We start from the raw sequence: 25631 nt of genomic DNA, 5'->3' as shown, positions 1-25631 counted from the left end.
CATCTCAGGATTCCATGATGGACCGGATACTACAGGAAATCACTGCAGTGGGCTGCCGCCTGGAGAGCATGGATGCCAAGCTTTCCGAACTCATGGCAAAATCGAGGTCTATAAAGGTGGACATTGCCGGCTTTCACAACAGGGTGGAAACTTAGCCTCTTTGAACCCGCCCAGATGTGGATCATGAGGAATGGCAGATGCAAGGACTTCTTTGATCCGGGGGAGTTGTGCTGTTTCCTTGAGAGCCTTTAGGACCAGGGGATGGGCACGACTCCTACGGAACTGCCCCCACTTATTTCCCCCACCAGCTTGCTGTAGCAAGGAACCACTTGTTTTCCTGTTCCTTGTTCTTTATCCAGCCCGGCCTGCCTGGCCTATGCAGCCGGCGTACCCAGTTACCTCATGTACGGCCTTCTGCAGTTTTTCATTTTTCAGTTCTCCTGTCTCAGAGGCCTATTTTCCCCCATAACCCCCATGGCACTCTCGTCCTATGACCTCTCTGTAAGCCCCATTCTGTTTTCCAATTTGCTCAGGGCCTCCTGTGCCTTGTGGGTTCCCAGGTTTTGACCCATGGTTCAAGGTTTCAGCCTCCGGACTCCCTTTGAGGCTCCAGTCAAGGATTCCCCCACCGGTTGGCCCTTGATTCCTCCATCACCCTCAATATCCCCATCCTCCCTCAGCCGTGCCACAGGGTTGGTCCTCCTCTCCTCCTCCCTCCCTTCCTATCGCTCTTGCCAGCCCTTTGACTCCCTTCCCACCTTCCTCTTCTACCACACAAAGGGTGCTCTTTTCTACTTTTTCTTCTCTTTCTCTTTCTCTTCTTCCTCTCCCTCCCTCTACGCTCTTTGTCCTTTCACCTCTCCCCCTTACTAGTTCTTGATCCTTCCTGGCACTTTCCCCCTTCTGCTCACCCCACGCTATCTTCACAGCACTGTGCCACCTGCAGCCTCTCCGCACTATCTCTTGGAACGTGCATGGCCTCACACACTTTATCAAGCATAAGAAAATATTGCTATATCTCCAATCCAAGAGTGTGAATGTGGCCGTCCTCCAGGAGACCCACCTCTTGAGTGCAGATGCAGAGAAGCTCTGATGCATCTGGGTGAGGAGGGTGTGGGCTCTGTCTACGCGCCAATGGGTCCCAAACATCAGTTTTTCCTTCAGCTGAACCCTGTCCTTACCTCAATTGATGTGGGTGGGACTAGAATCTGCCTTGCAGCGCAGTTTTAGATCGTACTGGTTCACTTGATGTGGGCAACAATGTGGGCCCAGCCCTTACAGGGGACATCACTGTGGACCATGGCCTTGTGGACATCTGGTGTCTTTCCCACCCTATGTATCGGGAGTACCCCTACCTCTCGCCGGTACATGGCACGCAGTCCTGTCTTTATTATTTCCTGGTCTTGCAACCCATGGTCACCCCATTCTGGGAGGCCCCGATCCTTGAGGACAAGCTCTCGGACCATTCCCTAGTACTCCTCTCCCTGGAATTGGGGTTAACTAGACCGGACGGCAAGCCTTGGTGCCTCAACATCTCCCAGTACTGCTTTGTTCGGGCAAGGCACTGCTCTGGTCTCACGTCACTAGCTATCTGGAGCACATCCAGGGATCTGTGTCCTCCCTGAGCACTTTATGAACAGCCACTAAGGTGACCATCCGGGGTCAGCTGATGCGGCCCTTGCCAACAAGCAGGGTGCCGAATGATAAAAGGCTGACATTACCTCGGTAAACAGCCGTTAGTACGCGGATGTAAGTCCGCGTACCATTACTTCGCAAGCATTACAACGCATGCGATGTTACAACGTGTAGCCTTTACTGCGCAAGTTGTAACATCACATGCGTTGTAACGCTTGCAAAGCAACGGCTATCAACATCGTTGTGTGGAAACGGATGTGCTTCTGTTTCCACACAACGACGTGCACAACTGACGCTGGAAGCCCGGAGAAGAGGAACCATGGCTAAAGGAGAAGAAAGGAACCGAGGAGGGAGAGGTAAGAGGGGTTGTGTAGTATTTAAGGGTTAAGGGGAGGGGGAGGGTCGTGCAGGGGGTAGGCTTTTTGGTTTTGAAGTAGTGTAGTTGTGTTTTTGTAAAGTAGAGTAGTGCATTTTGGTTTAGGGCAGTGTCGGGGGGGTTGTGCAGGGTAGTGTTTGGGAGTAAGGACAGGACTGGGGTAGGGGCAGGGTCGTGCTGGGGGTAGTGTTTCAGGGTTTAGGGTAGTATTGTGGTGTTTGTGTAGTGTAGGGTAGTGTTTTAGGGTTTAGGGTAGTGTCGGGGGGTCGTGAAGTGTAGTGTTAGAGTGTAGGGTTCAGGCAGGGGGAAGGTCGTGTAGAGGGTAGTGTATTAGGTTTTAGGGTAGTGATATGGTGTTAGTGTAGTGTAGGGTAGTGTTTTAGGGTTTAGGGGAGTGTTGTGGTGTTTGTGTAGTGTAGGGTAGTGTTTTAGTGTAGGGACCCGCTTGGGGGTAGGGGCAGGGTCGTGCAGGGGGTAGTGTTTTTTACGGTTTACGGAAGTGTTGTGGTGTTTGTGTAGCGTAGGGTAGTGTTTTAGGGTTTAGGGTAGTGTATATGGGGTCACGAAGTGTAGTGTTAGAGTTTAAGGTCCAGGCAGGGGGAAGGTCGTGTATGGGGTAGTGTGTTAGGTTTTAGGGTAGTGATGTGGTGTTAGTGCAGGGGGTAGTGTTTTAGGGTTTAGGGTAGTGTTGTAGTGTTTGTGTAGTGTAGGGTAGTGTTTTAGGGTTTAGGGTAGTGTCGGGGAGGTCGTGAAGTGTAGTGTTAGAGTGTAGGGTCCAGGAAGGGGGAGGGGGAATGTCATGTAGGGGGTAGTGTATTAGGGTTTAGGGTAGTGTAGTGGTGTTTAAGTAGTGTAAGGTAGTGTAGTGTAAGCATGATTTTAGTGCGATGTTTTTAATTAGCAAAAACCATAGTACATTTATAACCATTTGCGTTATAAATGCATGCACAGTTAAAACTTCCGAAATAATGGTTTATGCTAAGTAAAAACATCGCACCAAAAGCATGCGAAGTAATGGTATCCGAAGTATCGACATACATTCATTACCTCTCTAACCCACCTCTATACGAGGCCCCAACGGTTCCCTTCCAGCACCGGATGGATGGGTCCCGCATGGACCTTAATGCACTGTAGACCACGAGGGCAGAAAATGCACTGCAGCGCTTATGGGGCCCCCACTAGGAACAAGGGAAGAAGGCAGGGAGGCTGCTGGCGGCACAACTGCGCCAGCAGGAGGCCTCACGGGCCATTCTGGCTCTTTAATCCATCACAGGAGAGACCTTTAACCAGCCCCAGGACATCGCAGACGAATTTGTAGCTTACTACTGGTACTTATTCACCCCGGAGATTGTGGTGGACCCAACGAGGCTCAACGCTTTCTTCGATATGGTGAGTCTCCCATGCCTCAATGACTCAGGCAGGGACCTGCTCGAGCTGGAGATCTCCAAGACTGAGATCTCCCTGGCCATCTCTAACCTCCCGTAGCATAACGCTCCAGGGAAGGACGGCTTCCCAGCGGAGATCTATAAATGAAGGAAGGAGGAGGTGGCAGACTCCCTTCATGAGGCCTTCCAGGAGGCAGAGCGGACAGGCTCCCTTGGCCTCATTTCCAATAAGGCCTTGATCACAGTCCTCCTCAAGCCGAGGAAGGACCCCCCTCCTTTGTGGCAGTTATAGGCCTATCTCACTGTTCAATGGGGATATCAAGATTGTGGAGGGGGTACTGGCGGCTCGTCTCCGGAAGGTGAACCCGACCCTTATTCGCCACTCGCATGTAGGTTGGCCCACACACTTTGTTCTGTGAGGGACCTCCTCGAAGCAGCCCACGCCCTGTCTTTGGATGCTGAGAAGGCATTCGATAGGATTGAGTGGGGCTTACTCTTCGCAACACTTTAATAGTTCGGTCTTGGCTACAGCTTCATAGTCACGGTCCGGTGGCTTTACGACTCTCCTTCCACACAGGTCAACTGCAGGAGGTTCCAGTCAGACCCTTTCCTGGTCAGACGAGGTAAGCAACAAGGCTACAGGTTATCACCCCTTCTTTTTCTTCTGGCCCTGAAACCTTTCCCAGTCCCCATCGCTGGTGGGCATCCCCACCCCTAGGGGATAGTTGACCCTTTAACTTTACATGGATGACATTTTGCCTACTTTTTTGTACCTTCCCGGTCACTCCCAACACTATCTCTGACTAGCAATTTCAGGCTACAAGATTAATTGGCGCAAGAGCTAGGCCCGACTGACTCACGAGTGACCACCCATGCCGACATCACCGCTTACCCCTTCCAGTGGAAGCCATCCCATCCCAAATACCTGGGGATTTACCTCAATCAGGGACTGGAACTCATGGTGGCGGACAACCTTGACCCACCTTTTGACTGCACATGACTGGACTATGAGAAATGGTCCCACCTTGGTCTCTTGTTATGGGGCAGGCGGTCAAGATGGTGACTCTACCACACTTTACCTACGTCCTGGGCATGTTACCCCTGCTTGTGCCCCTCTCACTATTGTGGTCTGTAGACAAGGAAATCAGGGCCTGTGTTTGGGGTTCCTCTCGTCCTCGGCTGGCCAGCAGCCGTCTGGTGGCCTACCGCCTATGTGGTTGACTGGGTTTGCCCTTGGTGGAACAAAACGGCTTGGCGTTACACCTGGTGCAACTTACCTAAATGCTTCCGCAGACCCTGGACCCTCGGTTATGGGTTTCCATCAAGCGTAATCTCCCGGGTTGCCCCGGAGGGCTGCACCCCATTTACTGCCACAAGACCTTTGCTCCTGGCTCTAGAAGCCTGATGATTCAGGCCCTGGTCATTCTTGGTCTCGCGCCCACTGTCTCATCTTGGCAGAAGCCCTCCTCCACAAACAGGCTTCTGTGTGAGGCAATGCCATTCTCTGTATCGGGGCGGTGCTTGACTGGGGTGTGTGGCCCACGGCTGGAATATTCACCCTCCAACAGGTATGTGCGTAGGGCACCATCAAACAAATTAAGATACTTAGGGAGGAATTCAGCCTTCCACCCGGCCAACGCTGACGGTGTTCGTAGTTGCAACACTGTCTCACCCACAGGCTTGACCCATGGCCCAGGGCTCTTCTGCCCTCGCCGGTAGTCTTGTACCTAAAGACGTGGGGTTGCTTCCAAGGGAGGATGTCCAGCTTCTATGGCCTCCTGACCCATCATCTATATTCTGCGCCCCTGCTGGACAGCCTGTGCCACCAAAAAGCAAGCCCGCCTCCAGGTGGAATACGAACCAGAGGACTGGGCAGAGCTCCTGGAGGCCCTGGATGGCAGCAAAAGAGCGGCCTGGCTGAAGTTCTGCCTTTTCAAGTCGCTTCACCACTGGCACTGGACTCCGGCGAAGCTGCGGAAGGCGTGGCTGCTGCCCCACTTAAATTGTTGGTACTGAGCCTATACTCGCTGTGATCTGGTACATGTTCTTTGTGACTATTCCACCGTTAGCCCCATCTGGAGGCAATCGGCACCACACTTGGAGAGGTGCTATCGACCCCCCTACCACTGCCTTGATCCACAATTCTTCTTCATGACTTTGCGGATTTCCCAAACCTGTCCAGATGCGAGCGCCGGCTGCTTCATATGATGCTGGCAATAGCCAAAAACGGGTCCTCCAATACTGGCGCTCCCCCCATACTCTCCACATGACGAATGGCTCACAGCCATGTATCAGACGGCCTCATATGAACTAATCATTTACAACCTGCAAGATGGCGCTGAGAACTTTCTCTCCTTTTGGGCAACTTTCCTCGAAGGGGCTGGGGGCTGAATGCTGGTGGGCACCCTAGCTGGCTTGCCGGGGTTGCTCGGGTCCTGGCGTTGCACTCTCTTCTTCTTCTCCTTGACTCAGGTTTTGCTCGCAGTCCCACATCTACATTCACCTACATTCATCTACATTCCGTGATTGCTCCCTTGTCTGCTCCCTTCCATGGTCCGGTCCTGCGTGAGATTCCCAGAGCTCCCTTTGTTATCTTTTGTTTTGTTTTCCTTTCTTTTCTTTTCCTTTCTTCCCTACCCTTTCTTTTCTTTCATCTCTTCCTTGCTTTCCTTTAGTTTTTTTCATTCCGCCCCTCTCTCCCTCTGCTTTTTCTCGCCCTCTTCCTTTCCCCCTTTTCTGCCCCTATCCTGCTTGCCTCCTACCCCCTCTTCTTTCTCCCTCTTTCTTCCTTTCCCCCTCACGCCTTCCTCTGCCTCACGGCCTCACGTCCTCACGTCCTCGCTCCTCTGCCCCACCTCTACTTTAGCCTTTCCCTCAATGACCCTGGCTCGCCCATCCTCCCTCGACTGCTCCGGGCCCGGACCCGCTGTTGTATTTTGCACTGTTTATGTATCATGCAAACCCTTGTATTTTCTGTCGGCTAGGGGCAGCCAGTCTGGAGCATTGCATTGCCTGTTGCACCCTGTTACTGTCCCCACTTCCCTTGTGGATTTTGAATAAAGAATTCCAAAACAAAAAACAGAAGCACTTCTACATAGACCATTTTTGGACAACTATGTAAAAATAAATTGAATTACCAGGCTGTCTGTGAGTTCCAAGTTCCTTATTTTATCTTTTATTTCATCTCAAATTATTATATAATGCAAACCATTCACTAAGTGCACCAGAGCACTGTGCAGATGTTGTATATTAAGGAAATAAAATCACATTGCATTATTAAATTCAATTGGAGACCCTGTTTCAAACATACAATAAAACAAAGCATCCAAGAAACTGAAGAATTGAAGAGTAAATACAAACAATAACCCCTTTAGCTGTTCTTTATATACTTGAGGTTCCAGCTAACCCTGGTCAGGAACAGGATTCTAGATTGATACTGCTTGATCTTAGACTGATTAACTAGCTATTTTCACTTTTTTTAGATCTTGTAAACTCCAGCCGGCAGGTATCTGCCTCTCAACTTGTAATAATGCCCCTTTCATGCTTACCTTTCTCTTAGGGTGAATGAGGAGCTGTTCTCCGCTGAGATTGGCCTGGTGGACGAACCGTTCCAGATCGCTCTGGTGTATTCAGCATGCGCAGATGAGAACAAGAAAAGCGTTTTGGCTTTAAATTCCCTGCGACTAGGAGGCTGCTTCAGGGGTAGGTTCTTTCATCTTAAATGAGTGTATTTGAACTATAGGCAGTCCCCGGCCTCATAAACAAGCATACATACAGAATTCAGCATCAAGTGGTCTGTTGACCAGCATCCTGCAGTATTTGCTGATTCTCATTTTTGGAGTACCCCGGCCCTCTTATCCCTTTTGGCTATTAGTGGGTGATGCTCCTTTGCTGGCTGCAGCTTTATGTTAATGTCTGGTATCTTCTGCTTAGAGGCATAGCTATGCCACTTCTCATGCAAACGAACTATCAGGTGAGATCTATCCGATCTCATGCCTTTTTGCCATTGTAAGTTGCAGGCTTGGATAAATAGAACCAGGATCTCTGTCTACACAGGGTTTGTGATTTCTTTGAGGCCCAGTCCCTATGGTGTGGCTGGCTGTCTGTGGCCTGCCTTCTCTTTGGCCTGCCAAGGAGCGCCTAGAAATAACACGACCCAACTCAGGGAGTCTTCCCTACCTCCTTGGCAAATCACATTTTATTCACCAGTTGGCACAGGCCGTTCCGCTCCTATACGAAAAATATGGGAGAAAGGCTGTAAAGGTGCTCTGTGCTTGGTTGGGTCGTTGATTTTTTAACATGCCACCAGAACTTATTTGGCCAGGGCATCCTTGGAAAGACCCTCACTTTTAGATTAATACTGGGCCCTTTTAGGGAGAAGGTTGTATTTGTGAGGATTTCTGGAGATGGCATACTGCACCTGCACAGAGGGACATCTGACCAGGAACAGGAGTCTGGAAGTAGATGTTTTACCAAAGGCTGCGAAAAAGCCAAGGACTCTGGAGCACATCCCACTGCAGGGGCCTAGAGTAGAAGATTAGGCAGCTTCTCTCTCCAGTGTATAGAGAATAGAAGTCTCCTGATAGATGATAAAGAGCAAGGTCAAGTTAATTGATGCCTGCATGGATGTCATCTTAATGAATTAAGCCAGCCAACCAGTAGGCAGAAGATTCTTGCAGACCAATTGGCTGGTACCTAATTGAAGACATCTTCTTTGTAAGAAAGTGGAGAACCGGTTGGTGACATTCCTGATCTATGATGTGGTGTAGCCCTCTTAACCCTGATCCACACCCTACCATTGCCCAATACCATGAGAACCAAATTAGACCATTTCCAGCCCCAATGAAAGCATGATGCCCCACAATTATATGCATTCATGCTTTCAGCCTAGGCCTTAGGGAAGTGTTCTTTTAGCTAAGACCAGTCACCCTAATTCCAGAACCATGTGACTCATCTCTTTAGTCCTTACTGTTCTGGGGATATCGTGGAGGCACAACTGAATCTTGCCTTAGGGAAAGTTATTTGGCATTCCAAATCCTTTTTTCCTGTTGTTGTGAATCCTAGTTCCTTTCGGGCAGTGGGATTTGGAGAATTATTTTTTTTTTGATTTGCTACATTCAATGTCAGATGCTCAGCTGCCTGACTTCAAACCCACCGAATGGTCTCTGCACACAGGGTAGCTGAGAAAGTAGGTAAGCGACCAGATGTATGTAATACACTGCACAAGAGCTAATGAACAATAATGATATTGCCTGAGACATTGTAACATTCTATCTGGCACCTTTTTTCTTTGATGATGGAACTGTTAGCCATAGCATAGGAACTATGTCTTAAAGGTTTCTAAGAACTCACAAACCTTCTGTATGAAAATTTACATGCAAATTGTAGCGCCTTGCCCCATAAGCACTATAAAACCAATTGGAGACTTATCCCAGCCTCAAAAGGTGCAAGAAACATCTGCTTAGTTTTGTTGTGCATTCATTTTAATTACCTTACTTTTTCCAAATGTAAGTAAAAGCCTGCATTTTGTTAAAGCTCTATCACTCATCTGAAAACGTATTTCCATGATCAGTGCCTTGATGCCCATAATTTAGGTTCTGTAGAACTCCTTTAGATTTGGACAGTGGTTAATTTGTGCAAGTGGTTGCAGGTGAGAGGGACGTGTACATTTTTTGGGACTGGATGGACCCTTTCTTTCACCATTAAAACTTGATCAAGAGGCAGAGATACATGCATAAAACTGGGAACAAAGGGTAGAAAAATAGTGAAAAAGGAAGACAGGAGGAATAGAAAAGAACAAAATAGTGAAAAAGGAAGACAGCAGGAATAGAAAAGAACCTGAAAGAGTGAAGTGTATTACTGTGGTTAAAAAACGTAGGGGGCTGCATGAGGCGGAATCAAGAGTAGGCCTTCGGATTTGGTGGCTCTGGAGGTGGATCCTGAAAAATAGATGTGTGCCCCACAATTATATGCATGTATGTTTTCTTACAAATTAAGCACTTGAAATGGATTACTGTGCCATATTGTATCTTAGATCCTAACCTACTACCACGTTCTTGAACAGTTGTTCTTAACCTGTGGTCCGGGGACGCATGCGGGTCCGGGAAGCCTACTCAGGGGGTCCGCAACTACTTAGACAATGTAATTGAATTGACAGATTAAAAAAGTGTATATAAATAAAGAAGCAAAATGTGAAATTGTAAATTTTAAAACGTTTTGCAATTGTGAAGGAATTTGAAATTGAACGCTAAAAATTAATTAGTATCCTCCAATTGATTCCTGGGAGCAGTGCAAGTGCATCAAACAGAATAAAGCATGGGTGATGAATGGACTCAACTGAATTTAGAAAACCACCATCTATTTTTTTGGTATTGTTTTGCAGTTCAAATCATTGAAAATTATGAGTCCGGGGTCCTCGGATTCCAGTAATGACTCAGTGAGGTCCCCGGATTCCAATAGTGATTCAGGTGGGTTCCCTGGGTTCCAGTAATGATTAAGTGGGGGTCCAGAGAATTAAAAAAGATTAAGAACCACTGTTGTAGAATAAGTCTACAGCTGAACTTGCTACCCTTGGAGAGTCACACGTGCAAGATAAGTTAGTCACTCAACTGGAGTACAGCAGTGCCAGATGACTTTGAATCCAGAGTTAAACAATATTTCCATCCATGCATACTGCCTTTAATCAATTAATACCACTGGCCTGGAGAAAATGCCTCAGACCTTGGCTATACCTATTATATTCTGTATCTCCTCTCTCTTCCCCCATCTCATTTAGAGGATGCCAGAGGTCGCAGTTCTGACCCCTGGGCCCTCCCTTGCGACCCATGGCATTGTTTGTGCTATTCCTGTAATGACCAAACAGAAGTAGGAAAAGAGAAATCTATTTTGTAAAAAATTGCTCAGAAACTGCTACAATTTGTCCTAACCCATCTTTCAGGCCCGGAAGCTTCCCTTCAGTGTAGACATTTGGAGACATTGGGCACGATTCACATAGGTAAACTTTCGCTCTTGTATAAGTGTACTACTTTTCGGTATTCACAAAGGTAAACTTAGACCAAAAGTCTAACTTTACTACTTTATGGTTTTCAAAAAGGTAAACTTAGACCAAAAGTCTAACTTTACTAGTAGTAACTTACTTTTGTGAATACAAAAAAGTAGTAAAGTTAGACTTTTGGTCTAAGTTTACCGTTATGAGTACCGAAAAATAGTAAAGTTAGACTTTTGGTTTAAGTGAGCCAGAAAAAATAAGCACTTCAGTTTTGCAGCTTCTTCTCTTATGGCTCTGTACGGTTTTATTTTCTATATCAGATGAAGAAGGTGGTGACCCTTCCATGTGCCCCCAGGATTCTTCCTTCTCCTGCACATATGGGGGCTGTATCAGTCGTGTGCTGGAGTGCGACTTTCATCCAGATTGTCCACGTGGAGAAGACGAAGGAGATATTTGTGGTAAGCATGAAATCTGGGTTCTATTCATGGCACATCGTTGTCTCCTAGCTGCATTTTGTAAAGTTTGTATTGTATACTGATTCAATCCAACAAAACATTGTTCATGGTAGGAACGGTCACAAAATGTACCTGGATCAATGTCACATACGGCTCCACAATGCAGGGAGGGGGTTTGAGATTAAAGGATCTGAAAGGCTGCCAGACAGCTGGGTTTAAGTGGTTCAAGAGTTACAAGTCCAAGGAGGGAACCACAGTACAGATGAAAGTAAAGAGATTTATATAAAAATCATGTTGCTCGTGATTAGGCAGGTGAGAACCTGTTTGCAGTTTGTCTGGGCTCTATTTTTCCCAATAAGGGACAGGATTCAGGTTTGAGAGCAACACCGAGTGGATATTCAGCCTCTTCTAAAAAGAAAAAAACACGTGTGGCCACATTTTTATAGCAAAGTTCTCAAATGTATGTATCGTGTCTTTCGTATTGGCAAGTCTAATGGTTCATTCACTGTAGGGATCTGTGTTTGACCCCATGCTTCACATAAATTCAGATTTTCATCTTCCTGAGGTTGTTAAAATTAGTGCCAAAGAGTTCAGTAACAATATACAGCTGTTATTTGAGGCCAAAGAACCCACGCATGAATGAGTGCTTTACAAAGGCATGTGTAATGCTCGCCCAATCCATAGGTAGCGATCCAATGTACCAGACAATAATGACAGCTTTAGTCTGAAGCCTGTGTAGCAATATATGGTAAATTGGCTTATGAAAATAGCTTAGGCCCTTATTATGAGTCTGGCAGTCCATGGACTGCCAGGCTCGCATGTGCGCAGCAGTGGCGGTCCACCCACCGCCGAACCAGTGGTCCGACCACCGCATTATATGTTTTGTAGTCGTACCGCGATTTGACTGCCGCAACCACCAGGGAACCGCATTCCCTGGTGGTGGTGCGGCAGTAGGGGCTCAGAATGTGCTGGCGGTGCTGCTGAGGCACCACCATGCATATTTAGAGTTTCCTGACCACCAGCCTTACATGGCGATCAGCACAGCCATGCAATAGCTGGTGGTTGGGTAAACAAAGGGGGCTCTACATGGCCCACCTTGCCCCAAGCAGGTGCAGGCAGGTATGCAAGCACACACCCCCCAGTTCCAGCACAGCATGGACTTTAAAGTTCATGCTGTGCTGGAAAGTGCTGTGGCCGCACCACAACAGGACCGCCACATTACTTGCCCGCCAGACAAAGATTTGTATCATTATCTGGCGGGCGGGCAGCGTTCGGGTTCGGCGGTGCGGGAGTGGGCGGTGGTGAACCACCCTGCTTCTGCACAGCCAAAGTTGTAATGAGGCCCAAAGCCATTTACAAAGTCCATATTTTTCAATAACCCATTTGTGAATTGTTTTGGGTTCTGTTCTTACAATTTTGTAATTATGAAATTGAAATGTTGTTTTTATCTTCCTGTCATTCCATATGAGAGATATTTCATGGTGGGTGTTCTATCAAATATATCGAGTTAGATATATCATTTTAGGATAAGATCATTGCCTTTATATCATGAGATCCAAAATATCATCATCTGTAATATTGAAGGTAAGAATATAATTTTATAGTGTTTTATGTAATACTGTTGTTACAAACACTATTGTGTAAAAAAATAGATGTATGTAATATCATTTTTCTTTCTACTTTTTTTGTAGTAATGTAAATGTAATTTTTTTTATTAAACTGTTTAAATAATTTAGGAGTGTTGTTTTTTAGCAGGGGTATTGGGTGGTTAGTTTTTTAGAAATGCTTCTCTTATATTTTAGGAGTTGAAATGTAATTTAGTTTGTGTTATTTTAAAGTTGCTCACTTGTTTTTTTAGTGGGGGGATGTAGGGTTTGCATTTTTTACATTTTACAGATATATATTTGGCAATATATTATTTTCTTTACATTTGTGCTCAACTTTTTTCAGATTTTTAAAAAAAAGTTTTAATGTGTACGAATACAATTTTTTACAATTTAGATGTTTACAATTTTGTAATGTAAAGTATGTTAGAAATATTTTGTATTACATATTTACACTTGGTTTATGAAATGTTGGTCTTTTTATAAGCTTTTGTATGTTGTTTTAATTTTGGTGTTGGTTTTTAAAAAAATCATTTCAAATTTAAATAAATTAAAGTTTTCAAATTTTTTGGTTTTAATAATATATTTTAATTTTCATTTTGATGTTATTTCTTTCAAAAAATTGCAAATTTACTTTTTAGGTAATTTTTACAAATGTAACATTTTGAAAGCTACATAATAAGCAATACTTATATATATGTATATAATCTAAAATATTTAAATAATATTGCATACTTTAAATTAAATTGCATAATTAATGTATTACGTTTTAAACATTTATTCATAGTTTGCTTTACTACCTTGTTTATTTATTTTTAAATTTGAAATGAAAATGTACCCATACATTTTTGGTGCAGTTTTAGTTACATTTATACTGTTTTAAAGTATGGCTTTATTTGAGTAGCAAAAGTATATATACCCCCATTAAAGTCCTATGCTTTTCCCAGTTTATCTTAGATTGGAATGAGAAAAATAAATATAATCTCTTTAATTTCCAACACTTTCCTCTCTGTAGCATAGATTAGAGTGGGAATAGTAAATCTATGCCCATAATGTCCAACATTCCCAGTGTAGTTTGGAGTAGGAATAGTAAACTAACCCTTTGAATGCTCAATGCTTTCCCCAGTGTAGCTTGGAATGAAGCAGAAATAGAAAATCTACTGCTATTAAAGTCCAACACTACCCCCAATGATTCTTGCATTGAAGTGGGAAAAGTACTTGTAACCATTTCAAAGTCCAATGCTTTTCCCAATGTAGTTTAGATAGAAGTGGTAGTTTTAGGTGTAACCAATCAATGTCCAACACCTTCTCCAATGTAGCTTCGAATGCAGTGGTAACAGTAAATCTACTCCCTTCAATATCAGCCACTTTCCCCAAAGTAGCTTATATTGGCTTGTGAATAGAAATGTAGCCCCTTTAATGGCCAGCACCTTCCTCAATGTAGATTAGATTGGAGAGGGAATAGTAAGCCTAACCATTTCTATATCCATTGGTTTCCTCAATGTAGCTTAGCTTGGACAAGCGATAGTAAATATAAGTCTCTCAATGTCCAACCATTTCCCCATTGTAGATTGCACTAGAGTGGGAATAGTGAATAAACCTTCCTGTAGTGTAATGCTTTTCGCCATGTAGGTTAGGTTGCAATGTTGTATTGTTATTAACAATAATGGTGGCACATCGTTTTTTAACATTGCTTTTATTATTACAGAAGCAGTAATTTTGTTTTTAGGCACTATTATATTTAAAATAATTTTAGGTATGTTTTATTCTCTTCTACATGTTTACTATACTTCTTTTAACTTTCATTGTTATCAATACACATTTTACCATTTCACTTTATATATTTGTTACATGTTCATAGTTTTACTTTTTAAACAAATGTTTTACATATATGTTTTACATTTTTTAATATGTTGTCATTTTTATTACACTTTTTTACCATTCATGTTTTATAACAAATTTATTTTTTGCAAAAGCATTTTCTAATGAACTTTTTACAAACACATGTTATTTTTAAAAAATAATATTGAGCATTGTAAATTAATAAATATACCTTTATTTTTTAGTCGATCAATCACATTTTGGATTGTTCCAGATTTTGTGCTGCTACAGTTCTGGGTGATGCTCTATGATCACATAAGAGTATTTTTAAGTTACATTTGGTGGATATTGTAGGTGGAAAATGTGTTTAGGGTTAGTGTAGTTAGTAAAGGTTAGTGTTTTGTTGTGTGTTAGTGTAAGGCTGTAGTTTTAGTTTTAGCCATGACTGTGGTATAAGTTATGTTTTAATTGAATGTATTCCTGAAGGTATAATATTTTACAGTTTTTTTGTAATTGGTACATTTTAGGGGTTATTTTTGATGTGTGGGTGGGTATTTTGTATTTTGGTTAACAGGTTTTATGTTAGACTCGAAGATTTTTACCAGTTTTTTTATGTGTTTCTTTATTGTAAAGAAAATAAGATTGGCTACATGTTTTTTGTGTTTGATCTGTTTATTGAAATTTTTGTGCTATACGCACTGTACAATATCAGGTATAGTGAAAATCATAGGGCGTTTACAACATAACTAGTAGTGAAATAAGACATGTATACGATTACATTACAGTAGGTCAGAGGTATGTGCCTCAAAAGATCTAGGAGCAACTAGCAAATACAGCATGCCACAATTTATCATATATCATCATATATCATCATCACAAGCAAAGAGAAGTAGGAGGAACATAAAACACTTCCAGTACAGGTAGTCAGCGCGTGGCACATGTTCAATCTAATTAACTGTGAGCAACCAATAAGCTAAAAAATAATAGGAGTACAAGATTGAGGGGAGGGATGGGCAAAGGGAGAGATGATAATGCAAGGGAATCTGGGAGGGTTTGCTGCTTCTCCTGACAATCCCAGCTCATCCTTAGTGGATTTCCAACTTTATAGTTAATCTCAAATGTCATTTAGAACACATCTCGACATACACACATTAGGGTGTCACAGATATCAATATTATGGGAGGTGTGAGTACACCTGATTGGGAATGATCAATGGGTCTGTAGAGTTATTAAATTCCACCCCAAAGTGTAATACAGTTTGTAGGGCAGTCAGGATGGTATCACAGTTGGATGAAATGGGGTATTTGCACAGGTCCAAGGTGTCTTCCCTTCGAAGAGAGACTCCCTCTCCTCTAGCCCAACTGAGGACTGAATTTGACCAGGCCGTTATGGTTGGCTGTTCACTGGATTTCCAACGCCTCATGATGAGATGTTAAGCTACTATGAAACCGAGGTCCTAAATATGTGTAGTGGCTTATCTCTTGAGAATACACCTAATAAACAGGCCTCCCATGTGCATGTGAGTTGCAGATCTGTGCAGTCAAACAGATGGCATGTAACCCCGTCCTAATATTGTTGCAGTGAGGGGCATGACCACAACATATGTAATACATCCGCATCAGGCTGGCTACCGCGAGAGCAGCCTGCATCGGACCTGTGAAAATAACAATTAATCCTCTTAGGGGTGAGAAATGCTCTGTGTATAATATAGAGCTGTATCAGTCAAAACCTGGCATTACGGGGGACGTATGTGGGACTTGCCAAAATTGTGTTTCTCTTTAGAGGTGCATGGGCAAGCCACATTCATCTCCCAATAGCCTAGTAATTAAGTCAGTGTTGCGCAACTTGCAGATGGAGCACATCCGCAAACCACCAGGTGAGATGTCGCCCTTCTCCTATAATGTGGAGATATTGGAGTGTAAGGTCAGTTTGTGGTTCTAGTGTAACGTCTCCCCAATCATTTTACAATGTACTGATCCATGAGCAATGGCTAATGAAGTGTCTGGGGGGCAGCCCTTCTTCCTGTGTTAACAATTATATAAGGCGTCAGTATACCATTGCTGTAAAACTCCCCCAGTGTATGAAGGCCCGCCTTGTGCCATGCCAAAAGCTCATCGGAGTCATCCTACTACCTCTGGGCATACCCAGAAATGGGATCTCAGGGGCATAAGGTGTAATATGCTTATTGAGGAATAGGCCACGGCGGAAGCAATGATATGACACTTGTATGCATATAGGATGAGGTCGGGGTTTCATAGAACAGGGTTGAAACAGATGAAGAAGAGCAACCAAGTTACAAGTAGGACTGTCAGCCACTGTCTGGGAGGTGTAGTCCCACCACCCAGTGAGCCACCTACTGCGATGCTAAGTACTAGTGTTCCAGGTTTGGCACTGCTTAGTCCAATGGTAAATATAATTTCGAAGGTGCCGCCCTGTAGTGGGACCCATTCCATATGAGGTCGCAAAGCCTGCGTTCAAGGGGGCAAAAGAAGAATGGAGGTAGATAAAGCAGCAAATTAATGAAAAAATAAAGGAGACATGCAGGCACCACCATTTTCACAAGAACAAGTCTCCCAGCAACCGATGGAGTGAGCATTTTCCAAAAAGATATCTGGGATATAAAGGAAGTGACCGCTCATGTGAGATTACCGGCTAGCAGGTACTAATCTGTATTGTAGATCCGTATACCCAGGTAACATAACATGGTCGGTTGGCAGGTGGCTGGAGTGCCATCAATGACGAGTGACGGGTCAGGGAGGTTAGGAACAAAGGTGAACAAACAAGACTTTCCACAATCGACCCGCAGCCCAGACAAATATGCGGATTGAGTAAGGAAGTCAGGTATCTCAATCGGGACAGCGCAGAAATCTCTGATGTATGATTGCAGATCATCTGCATACAGCAATATAGTGTGAGTATCATCAATCATCAGTATATCCCAAAACTCAGCTGAAGAACGCATAGCCATAGCCAATGGCTCATTTGCCAAGGAGAAAAGGTGGGGGGCAGCCCTGCCTGTTACCCCTACAAATCCATATCGGTGCCGAAAAGAGGCCTCCTGTTTGAACCCTTGAGGTTGGTTTGTTATAGAGAAGTTTCACCATGCGGACATATCTGGAGTCTGCTGTCTGCTAACCTCCGGCGCCGCGAGTCCATGGTTTGGCCATCCCCGGTCCTGGCATCCAGCCTATCCACCATCTCATACAGCTGGCACAGGCCACAGAGTTACAACTTCCTCAAACAAGCCGCTACAAGCGTTGTGCCGACTGTAACTCAAGAGGAGGGGCACCTAGACACCCTGGCAACCTCTTATGAGTGCATGGATGCTGCTCCTGGGGGTATAAAAGTAGCGGATGATGAGGATGAGTGGCAGAGCAGCATCAAGACGTGTCCACCATCTTGGCCCTGCAAGCCACGCCCCCTAAGTTGGCTACATGTTAACCAATATTATTATAAATGTCCTTTATTTTTCAGTTTTTATTCTTTAATTTTGGGGTTTTGGATGGTTTTCAAGACCTATGATTTATTTCCCTGTAGATATATTTTTTTAATACTTTGAATTTCTACATTTTGTGGGGGATTATGTTTTATCTATTCTTCTGAATGTATTGTTGGTGGATTTATTTGAGATCATGCATATCAAAAACTAAATTGTGAGTCACATTTTATTTTATTTTTAGTGGCTGGGAAGTGTTTAGTTCTTTTAAAGTTGTTTCACTTAGTACAATGGTTTGTTATGTGTTATGTATTGTATTTCTGTATTGCTAATTTGTTTTAGGTGTTGTGTTTTTAAGAGGTGTTATTTGTTTGGCTCACTGTACATAAAGAAGAGAAGGGAAGAGGTGTGGCGCCGCGGCCAGGGCGACTGACGCTGGACGCTGGGGATCACGGTTCGATCCCCGGCTCCAGCGGCAGGGGTCTGCCCAGCACCATGCGACTCTGGGCAATAGCTCGCTTAATCTTCCCAACGGCCCCCAGCGCCGAGATACCCCTTCGGGGGTGATTTGTGTGCTCTACAAGTACTGGATGTACATTTACATTAATTTATTCATGAATATTTATTTTGATAACTTTTACATTTTAGTGGGACTGGATTTTGTTCTTAATAAAATATAAAAACTTTACTGATTATTATTAAAATATTATGTATAAATAATATAGTTTGGTACCTTTTTGTTATTTACAGTTATATTTTAGTTAAGGTATTTTAGAATTTCTTACAGTAGATTTTGTTACTGTGGATTCTAGCCTTGGTTGTTAGCAAATAGTTCTACTTTGCTTTGTAGTATTTCACACATGTTTGGTTTATTTTGATAGTTTAGGTTTTAGTTGGGTTATAGATGGTTCTATTCTAAGTTGTTGGTAGATTTTTAAATATTTTTTGGAACTGGTAGAGTGTAGGCTGGCTTCAGCCTAGTATGCCGTGAAAGATGTTGTGCCACCCTTCCACTGCATTGTTTGTTTTGGCTTGTTATGCAATGGTACTGTCATATACGTTCCAACATAGTATTTAATTCTTCAGTTGGTGTCAGTCACCAGAACGGTGCATCAGCCAACCCAAGTATCTTCAAAAGAATCCATTAGGGCACTTTGTTTGTCTTAATATGTTTGGTAGTAGGGTGATTTTATTAGGATGTTCTAGTGGTTTGTGACTTCTGTTACTGGAATGTGTGCTAGAGTAAATAATTGTTTTATTTCAAAGGGATATTGGGGATTTGCTGAGGTGTCTCCATATATTGTGGTAGAGAGAACTCCTGAGACGGAAAGCCGGGAGCAACGAGTACTTTTATAAATTGTTTCTGTGTTTCTTCTTTAACTCACCCTGTTGGAAACACCTTCGCTACTACCATCCCCGCACAGCCGATCGATACGCTGTCGCGGGCCGCTACACTTGGCGACGTCATTCTGGGGAAGCCTGGTCAGGCCACGCCCCCTTTACAACAGGCCACGCCACCTCCGCCTTAAAACGCGCCAAATCCCAAGCGCTGGCAGATAGAGAGAACTCCTGAGGCGGAAAGCCGGGAGCAACAAGTACTTTTAAAAATTGTTTCTGTGTTTCTTTTTTAACTCACCCTGTTGGCAACACCTTCGCTACTACCATCCCCGCACAGCCGATCGATACGCTGTCGCGGGCCGCTACACTTGGCGACGTCATTCTGGGGAAGCCTGGTCAGGCCACGCCCCCTTTACAACAGGCCACGCCCCCTCCGCCTTAAAACGCGCCAAATCCCAAGCGCTGGCAGATAGAGAGAACTCCTGAGGCGGAAAGCCGGGAGCAACGAGTACTTTTAAAAAATTGTTTCTGTGTTTCTTTTTTAACTCACCCTGTTGGCAACACCTTCGCTACTACCATCCCCGCACAGCCGATCGATACGCTGTCGTGGGCCGCTACACTTGGCGACGTCATTCTGGGGAAGCCTGGTCAGGCCACGCCCCCTTTACAACAGGCTACGCCCCTTCCTGTTGTTTCTCCTCTACTTAAATCATGTGCCTTCCACGTCGGCGCAGCGGACGGGCGCAGCGGGTGCGCCGGCGGCGCGCCAAAGGCAAGCCCGTCTGCGCCCGTCCGCGCCAGGACGGGCCTGAGGGCATGCCACGCTGCCCACTCCATCAGTTACTCACCTCAGGCACTCAGAGATCTTGAGAACACTGCCATTGTACCATCTCCTACGGCTCTGTGTTGCATCTCCTCTGCTGGCCTCATGCGCTCCGACCTACCCCCCATCGACGGTCGTCCTCCCCCAATCATGCCGACCAGGAACACCACGTCCATTCGGGTAACATATCTGAATACCCGCTCCTTAGTAAAGCATTCTTAGGACATTTTTATCTTGCTATCCACTTCTAGTCCCGATATGCTTCTCCTTACAGAGACGTGGCTCACTTCAGAATCCCTGCCAGATATTCTGGCGGCACTTCCCCCCGATTACTACATCCTCCACGCCGACCGCCCTGGCGACCGGCCTGGAGGCGGGGTAGCGGCCATCATTTCCAAACGCCTTAACTCCATCTCCTCCTACTCTCTCCCCCTCTCCGAGGTGGAGAATCTATTCATTAATGTGCAAACGGACACTGGTCCCCTCACTCTTCTCCTGCTATATCGTCCTCCACACTCTATGCCGCTTTTTCCTACCATCATGAGTGAACAACTGTCCTCCCTTCTTACACTGCACTCCCACCTCGCTATTTTTGGGGACCTAAACTACTGGTTCGGCGATACTAATGCCGGCCCCCATGCTACTGAGTTTTTCGAGACCCTTAAAAATCGGAATCTCGTCCAACATGTCTCTCAACCCACTCATATTGGGGGGCATGTTTTGGACCAGATCTGGTCCTGCAACCTGAAGTTATCCCCACCAGACATATTCCCGTGTGCCTGGTCTGACCACCACCTGGTGGACTCTACCATCACGGTCACCGGTCAGACCCCACTTCCCCTGATGGCCGGAGGCCTTTCCCGCAAATGGAGCTCTTACGATTCCCAGGGCTTCCTTACTACCCTGGCCGACTCCTGCCCAGTCATTCTCGACCCCACGGACATTGACGGGTTAGACCGAGATTTGACTTTTTGGCTTGAGTCGGCTAGCGACCGGTTTGCCCCCCTAACTAAATTCCCCTGTACCAAACACCGGAACTCTCACAGGTGGTTCTCCGATGACCTCAAAGCCCGGAAACTAAAAACACGCCAGTTAGAACGCACCTGGAGACATCACTACTCTGATTCAGCCAAACAATCCTATTTGGCCGCTCGCACAGATTACAAAACAGCCATCCGTTTAGCCAAAATCGAACATTTCTCCAATAGGATCTCCTTGGCAGCCGATAAATCTAAGGAGGTGTTCAGAGTTCTGAACGAACTAACTATTGACTACAGAACCCTCCCAGCCCAGACCCCCACCCAGGAAGCCTGCGACACCCTGAACACTTTCTTCTTAGAAAAAATCTCTATAATCAAAAAATCTATTCCTTCACTCCCTCAATCGTTACCTCCGGACATTTCTTTCAACAATCCCCTGACCTTCACCTCCTTTCCTATTCTAGATTCCATCTCCCTGGCTGAACTAGCCACTCGTGTAAAATCTGGCTCCCCGAAAGACTGCTGCCCGCCGTTCATCTTGCGGAACATATGTCTCAAATTACCCGATAGCATCTTACACCTACTTAATAGCTCTCTCAGTAGCGGCATCTGCCCCACCTCCTTTAAGGAGGCCATCTTGGTACCCCTCTTAAAAAAACCTGGTGCTGATGTGGCGGAGCCGTCGAACTATCGCCCCATTTCCCTCCTTCCCTATTTCTCTAAACTCATGGAGGCCCATGTCACCCGCTGCCTGTCAAGCTTTATAGAATCTTCCTGCTATCTTGAGCCGACCCAGGCCGGTTTCAGACCCGCCCACTCCACTGAAGCCGTTATCTTGGCAGTTCTTGACACACTCAGGAGTAACGCAGACGCGGGTATCCCCCAAGCCCTCGTCCTACTGGATTTGTCTGCCGCGTTCGACACGGTGGATCATAAGATCCTTCTCCACCGTGTCGAGCAGGCGGGCATCCAGGGCGTTGCTCTTGAGTGGGTCAAATCCTTCCTCACGGGAAGAACACAGGCGGTCCGCCTAGGTCCTTACACTGCAAATAAGTCCTACACCTCTTGTGGTGTCCCTCAAGGCTCTTCTCTCTCCCGCTCCTTTTCAATCTTTATCTTCTGCCCTTTATCAACTCACTTCTGAAATGGGATATCGTCACCTATAATTATGCTGACGACCTACAAATTATCTTCTCTCTTAACTCTCCTCACGCCATTAAAACCTTTCACGGAGCCATGACTCACATCCAACTCTGGATGAACCAGAACCAACTGAAGTTGAACCCTGGCAAAACTGAGCTCCTTCTCCCCGGACTCAGTCACATCTACTGGGGTCCTCAGTTCTGGCCTCTTGAGTTTGGCTCCCCCCCTACCCCAGCAAAAACAGTAAAGAGTCTGGGTGTCATCATTGATACCGAGCTCTCTCTCAGGGCTCAAGTTGGAGCGGTGGTCTCCTCCTGCATGTATCAACTCCGAAGGATCCGTAAAGTCCGTCACTTTCTGCCTCCAGCGGCACTCACCCAAACTATCACCTCGCTGGTACTCTCCCACCTGGATTTTTCCAATGCCATCTACCATGGTCTGCCACAATTTTTGATTCAACGCCTTCAGGTTGTCCAGAATCAGGCTGCCCGCCTGATTCATGGAACTCCCAGATGGCAATCAGCCAAGCCTCTGCTCACGACCCTTCACTGGCTCCCCATAGATTGAAGGGCCGCTTTTAAGGTGGCATGCCTCACTTTCAAAGAACTTCATTGTCTTAGCCCTGTCTTTTTAAAATATCTCATTCGCCCCCACTGTCCCACACGCAATCTCCGATCTGCCCACCGCGATCTACTGACTATCCCAAGGAGTAAAACCAAGAGATTCGGCGCTCGTCGTTTCTCCTATCTAGTTCCTGTGCTCTGGAACCTCCTCCCTCTCCCAATCAAATCCTGTTCCTCCCTCCTGAATTTCAGGAAAATGCTAAAAACCCATCTCTTTCCCATTCTCACTTAGAATCTGTCACTTACGTTCCCTCCTCATCTGTTCTGTTTATCAGCGCCAGGAAGCTTCGGTGTCAGTGCGCTTTATAAATTACATTTAACATAACATAACATAACAGCCCTGTATATGTGTGTTGGTATATTTTGGATGGGAAATAATCATTACTTGTTCAAGTCATTGATTATTTTTGGAAGGATAGTAACTGTTAGATTTAGGTTTTATGTGAAGTAGTTTGTGATATTATGCACTTTGTTAGATAAACGTGCACACACTAAAGGTATGTTTGTGTTATGGTATTCACTATGGCTTCTGTATATTTATGTGAATGGTGTAGGGCACAATATTAACATGCCATCGTTCCTCCATGTGTTGCTTTTTGTTATTCTTAGCAGGTTGCTTTTTATGGCAAATTCTTCATCTTCTTTCATATTATTATTATCATACATAAAAGAGTGTTACTCACTGTGTGTTGTAGTTAAATTATTGGGGATATTTACGTCGTAGAGGCAGCAGGAATTCAGTTGTGCGTTTTCTGGTTCTGGCTACAAATCTTTTCAAGTCTGGGACATCTGGGAGGTGAATTGTAGTATAGTAATTAAAGTTATGGTATGATATTACATAAAATAGTTCTTCAATTCGGCTTTGCCTAAACGGATCCGGAGCCCTTGTTTCTGACCGAATCATTCCCAGTTCCGAATGACCAAGTATGATGCCTGGAAACCCATAGCGCTGACCGAATCGGTTCTGAAAGGAATTCGGAGAGATCAAGCCTTTCCGGAGCCGATTCATACATCTCTATGGACTCGGTTTCTGAGCGAGCAAGTACGATGACCGATTCGGACAGCCTTTCCGATTCGGGTTACCCGGAACGAAAAGGCTGCCGGAATCTGTCTTTTGGGGCCTGTAGGAGGCCCCCCTTCACACCAGGACCCTCCGAATCAGGCCCCTCGGGGTACCCAAGAGACACCCCTTCCCACCCGTGCACAATGTGGCAGGCACCATGGGGTCCCCACAAGGTGCAAGGTTTTCCCCAGCCACCCCTTTCTTCAATGGGAGCCTGTGCTCTCGTTCAAAAACGCAGGCTTCCATTGAAGTCAATGGGAGACCGACCGAATCGTATCCGGATGCATACAAATGCATCATACTTGTTCGGTCGGACTCCCTCGATCCGAGTTGTACAGAAAGCATTCTGGAATCGAATCCTCCCGTATGCCTTCCGAACGAGATCGGAATCAACCCCTAAGTATATTTTTGTAATAACTATGGGCCTCATTTTGAAGGCCCACATTTGGACCATTGACAGCAGTTGCCGCGGTCAGGAGACCGCCAACAAGCACGTGGGCGGTCTGACAGCCCTATTACAATCTGACCACCAAGTTGGCAATCGCAAAGCGCACTTTAACAATGCGGTTTGTGCTGAGGTCCGGGAAAAGGACCGCAGCACAAGCCAAAGTGTTGAAGTGCACTTCCCGCACATCCAAGCACCGTGTGTCAGGCATGGCGCCATGTGGTGCCTGGTACATGGTTCAAGGATGTGATTGGAGGCACAACATGTGGCCCACAAGGGTTGGGGGCCCTGCTTTGGGCCCTCAAAGTCCCTTTCCAACAGCCTTTTCATGCGCAGGCACCGCCGCCATTCAAGGCAATACGATTACGACCGCCGCCCGACGAGATCTTAGATCCTGTCAAAGCCGGTAGTCTGTTATTTTATGTTAATTATATTTATAGAGCGCAACAGTTACCCGAGGGTATCCTGGCGCTGGTAGCTCACTCTACTGAGATCAAGATTGCAGGGAAGGTGTAGCTGGAAGATTATATAAGTTAAAAAGCTAAGTTTACATTTTTTTCCTGAATGCACGGAGGTCAGTGAAGTTCCTCAGATTCAAAAGGAGGGCATTCCAAGCTTTGGCTGCGCCTGTAATGAAACTTCTCCCCCCCACGTAGCTTTCTTCGTGGGTGGTATGCTCACTAGTTTGGCTCCTAGTGAGCACAGATTTCTTTTGGGAGTGTACCATTGAAACTGGTGAATCAAGAATTCAGGACCCTGGCCATGTAGCGCCTTGAAGACAATACATAGAGACTTGAAGTGCACCCGTTTCCTGATAGGCAGCCAGTGTAGTCTTTTAATTTCCTTGGCACCAGATACAAATGTGGGGGTACCTGTCACAAGTCTTGCTGCTGCATTTTGCAGGATCTGCAATTTATTTAAATTCCGCACTTGGATATTCAAGTAGAGCCCATTGCAGTGATCCAGCCATGATAAAATAAGGATGATACAACTGTTTGTAAACTTGCTTCTGGCAGGAAAGGTTTAATCTTTTCAATCAGTTTAAGGGAATGAAAGGTGGCCAAGGTTGTGGTGTTTATCTGGTCCTCAAAGCTCAGTCTATCATCCACCATAACACCAAGATTATTTGCCTTCCTCGTAGGTTATGGGAGGGTGCCAAGATCTGACGGCCACCAGTCCGGGGTCCAGACATTGGCCTTATTTCCGAACAAAAGGATCTCAGTTTTGCCTGAGTTTAATTTCAGCCAATTCTGTGTCATCCAAGTTTTGACTGCTTCCATGCAGTCATGAAACTTTTTGCTCATCCCTACTTCTTGTCCCGGCAGCAATGACACTACAATTTGTGTGTCATCTGCATATGAACTAAGACTGAATCCATAGAATCTGACCAGGGGGGCCAACGGCGCCACATAAACATTAAAGAGCATAGGGCTAAGGGACGACCCCTGTGGCACTCCACATGGCAAAGAAAAAGGTTTAGAGTAGAATTTCCCTGGTGACTCTATTTGTGTTCTAT

General features: G+C 45.4%; 1 protein-coding gene across 2 annotated transcripts in view; it reads left to right on the top strand.

Annotated features, from left to right (window-relative positions):
- LTK (leukocyte receptor tyrosine kinase) overlaps positions 1–25631 on the top strand; it is a 583144-nt gene that overhangs the window by 370543 nt on the left and 186970 nt on the right. For both annotated transcript variants that reach the window (XM_085627068.1, XM_085627069.1), the window contains exons 5-6: positions 6956–7098; positions 10705–10842. In XM_085627068.1, coding sequence (XP_085483194.1) covers positions 6956–7098; positions 10705–10842 — 281 coding nt within the window. The remainder of the gene's footprint in view (positions 1–6955; positions 7099–10704; positions 10843–25631) is intronic.

Source organism: Triturus cristatus, chromosome 9, assembly GCF_964204655.1.
Source record: "Triturus cristatus chromosome 9, aTriCri1.1, whole genome shotgun sequence".
Lineage (NCBI taxonomy): Eukaryota > Metazoa > Chordata > Amphibia > Caudata > Salamandridae > Triturus > Triturus cristatus.
This window is presented reverse-complemented; position numbering and strand designations above follow the sequence as displayed.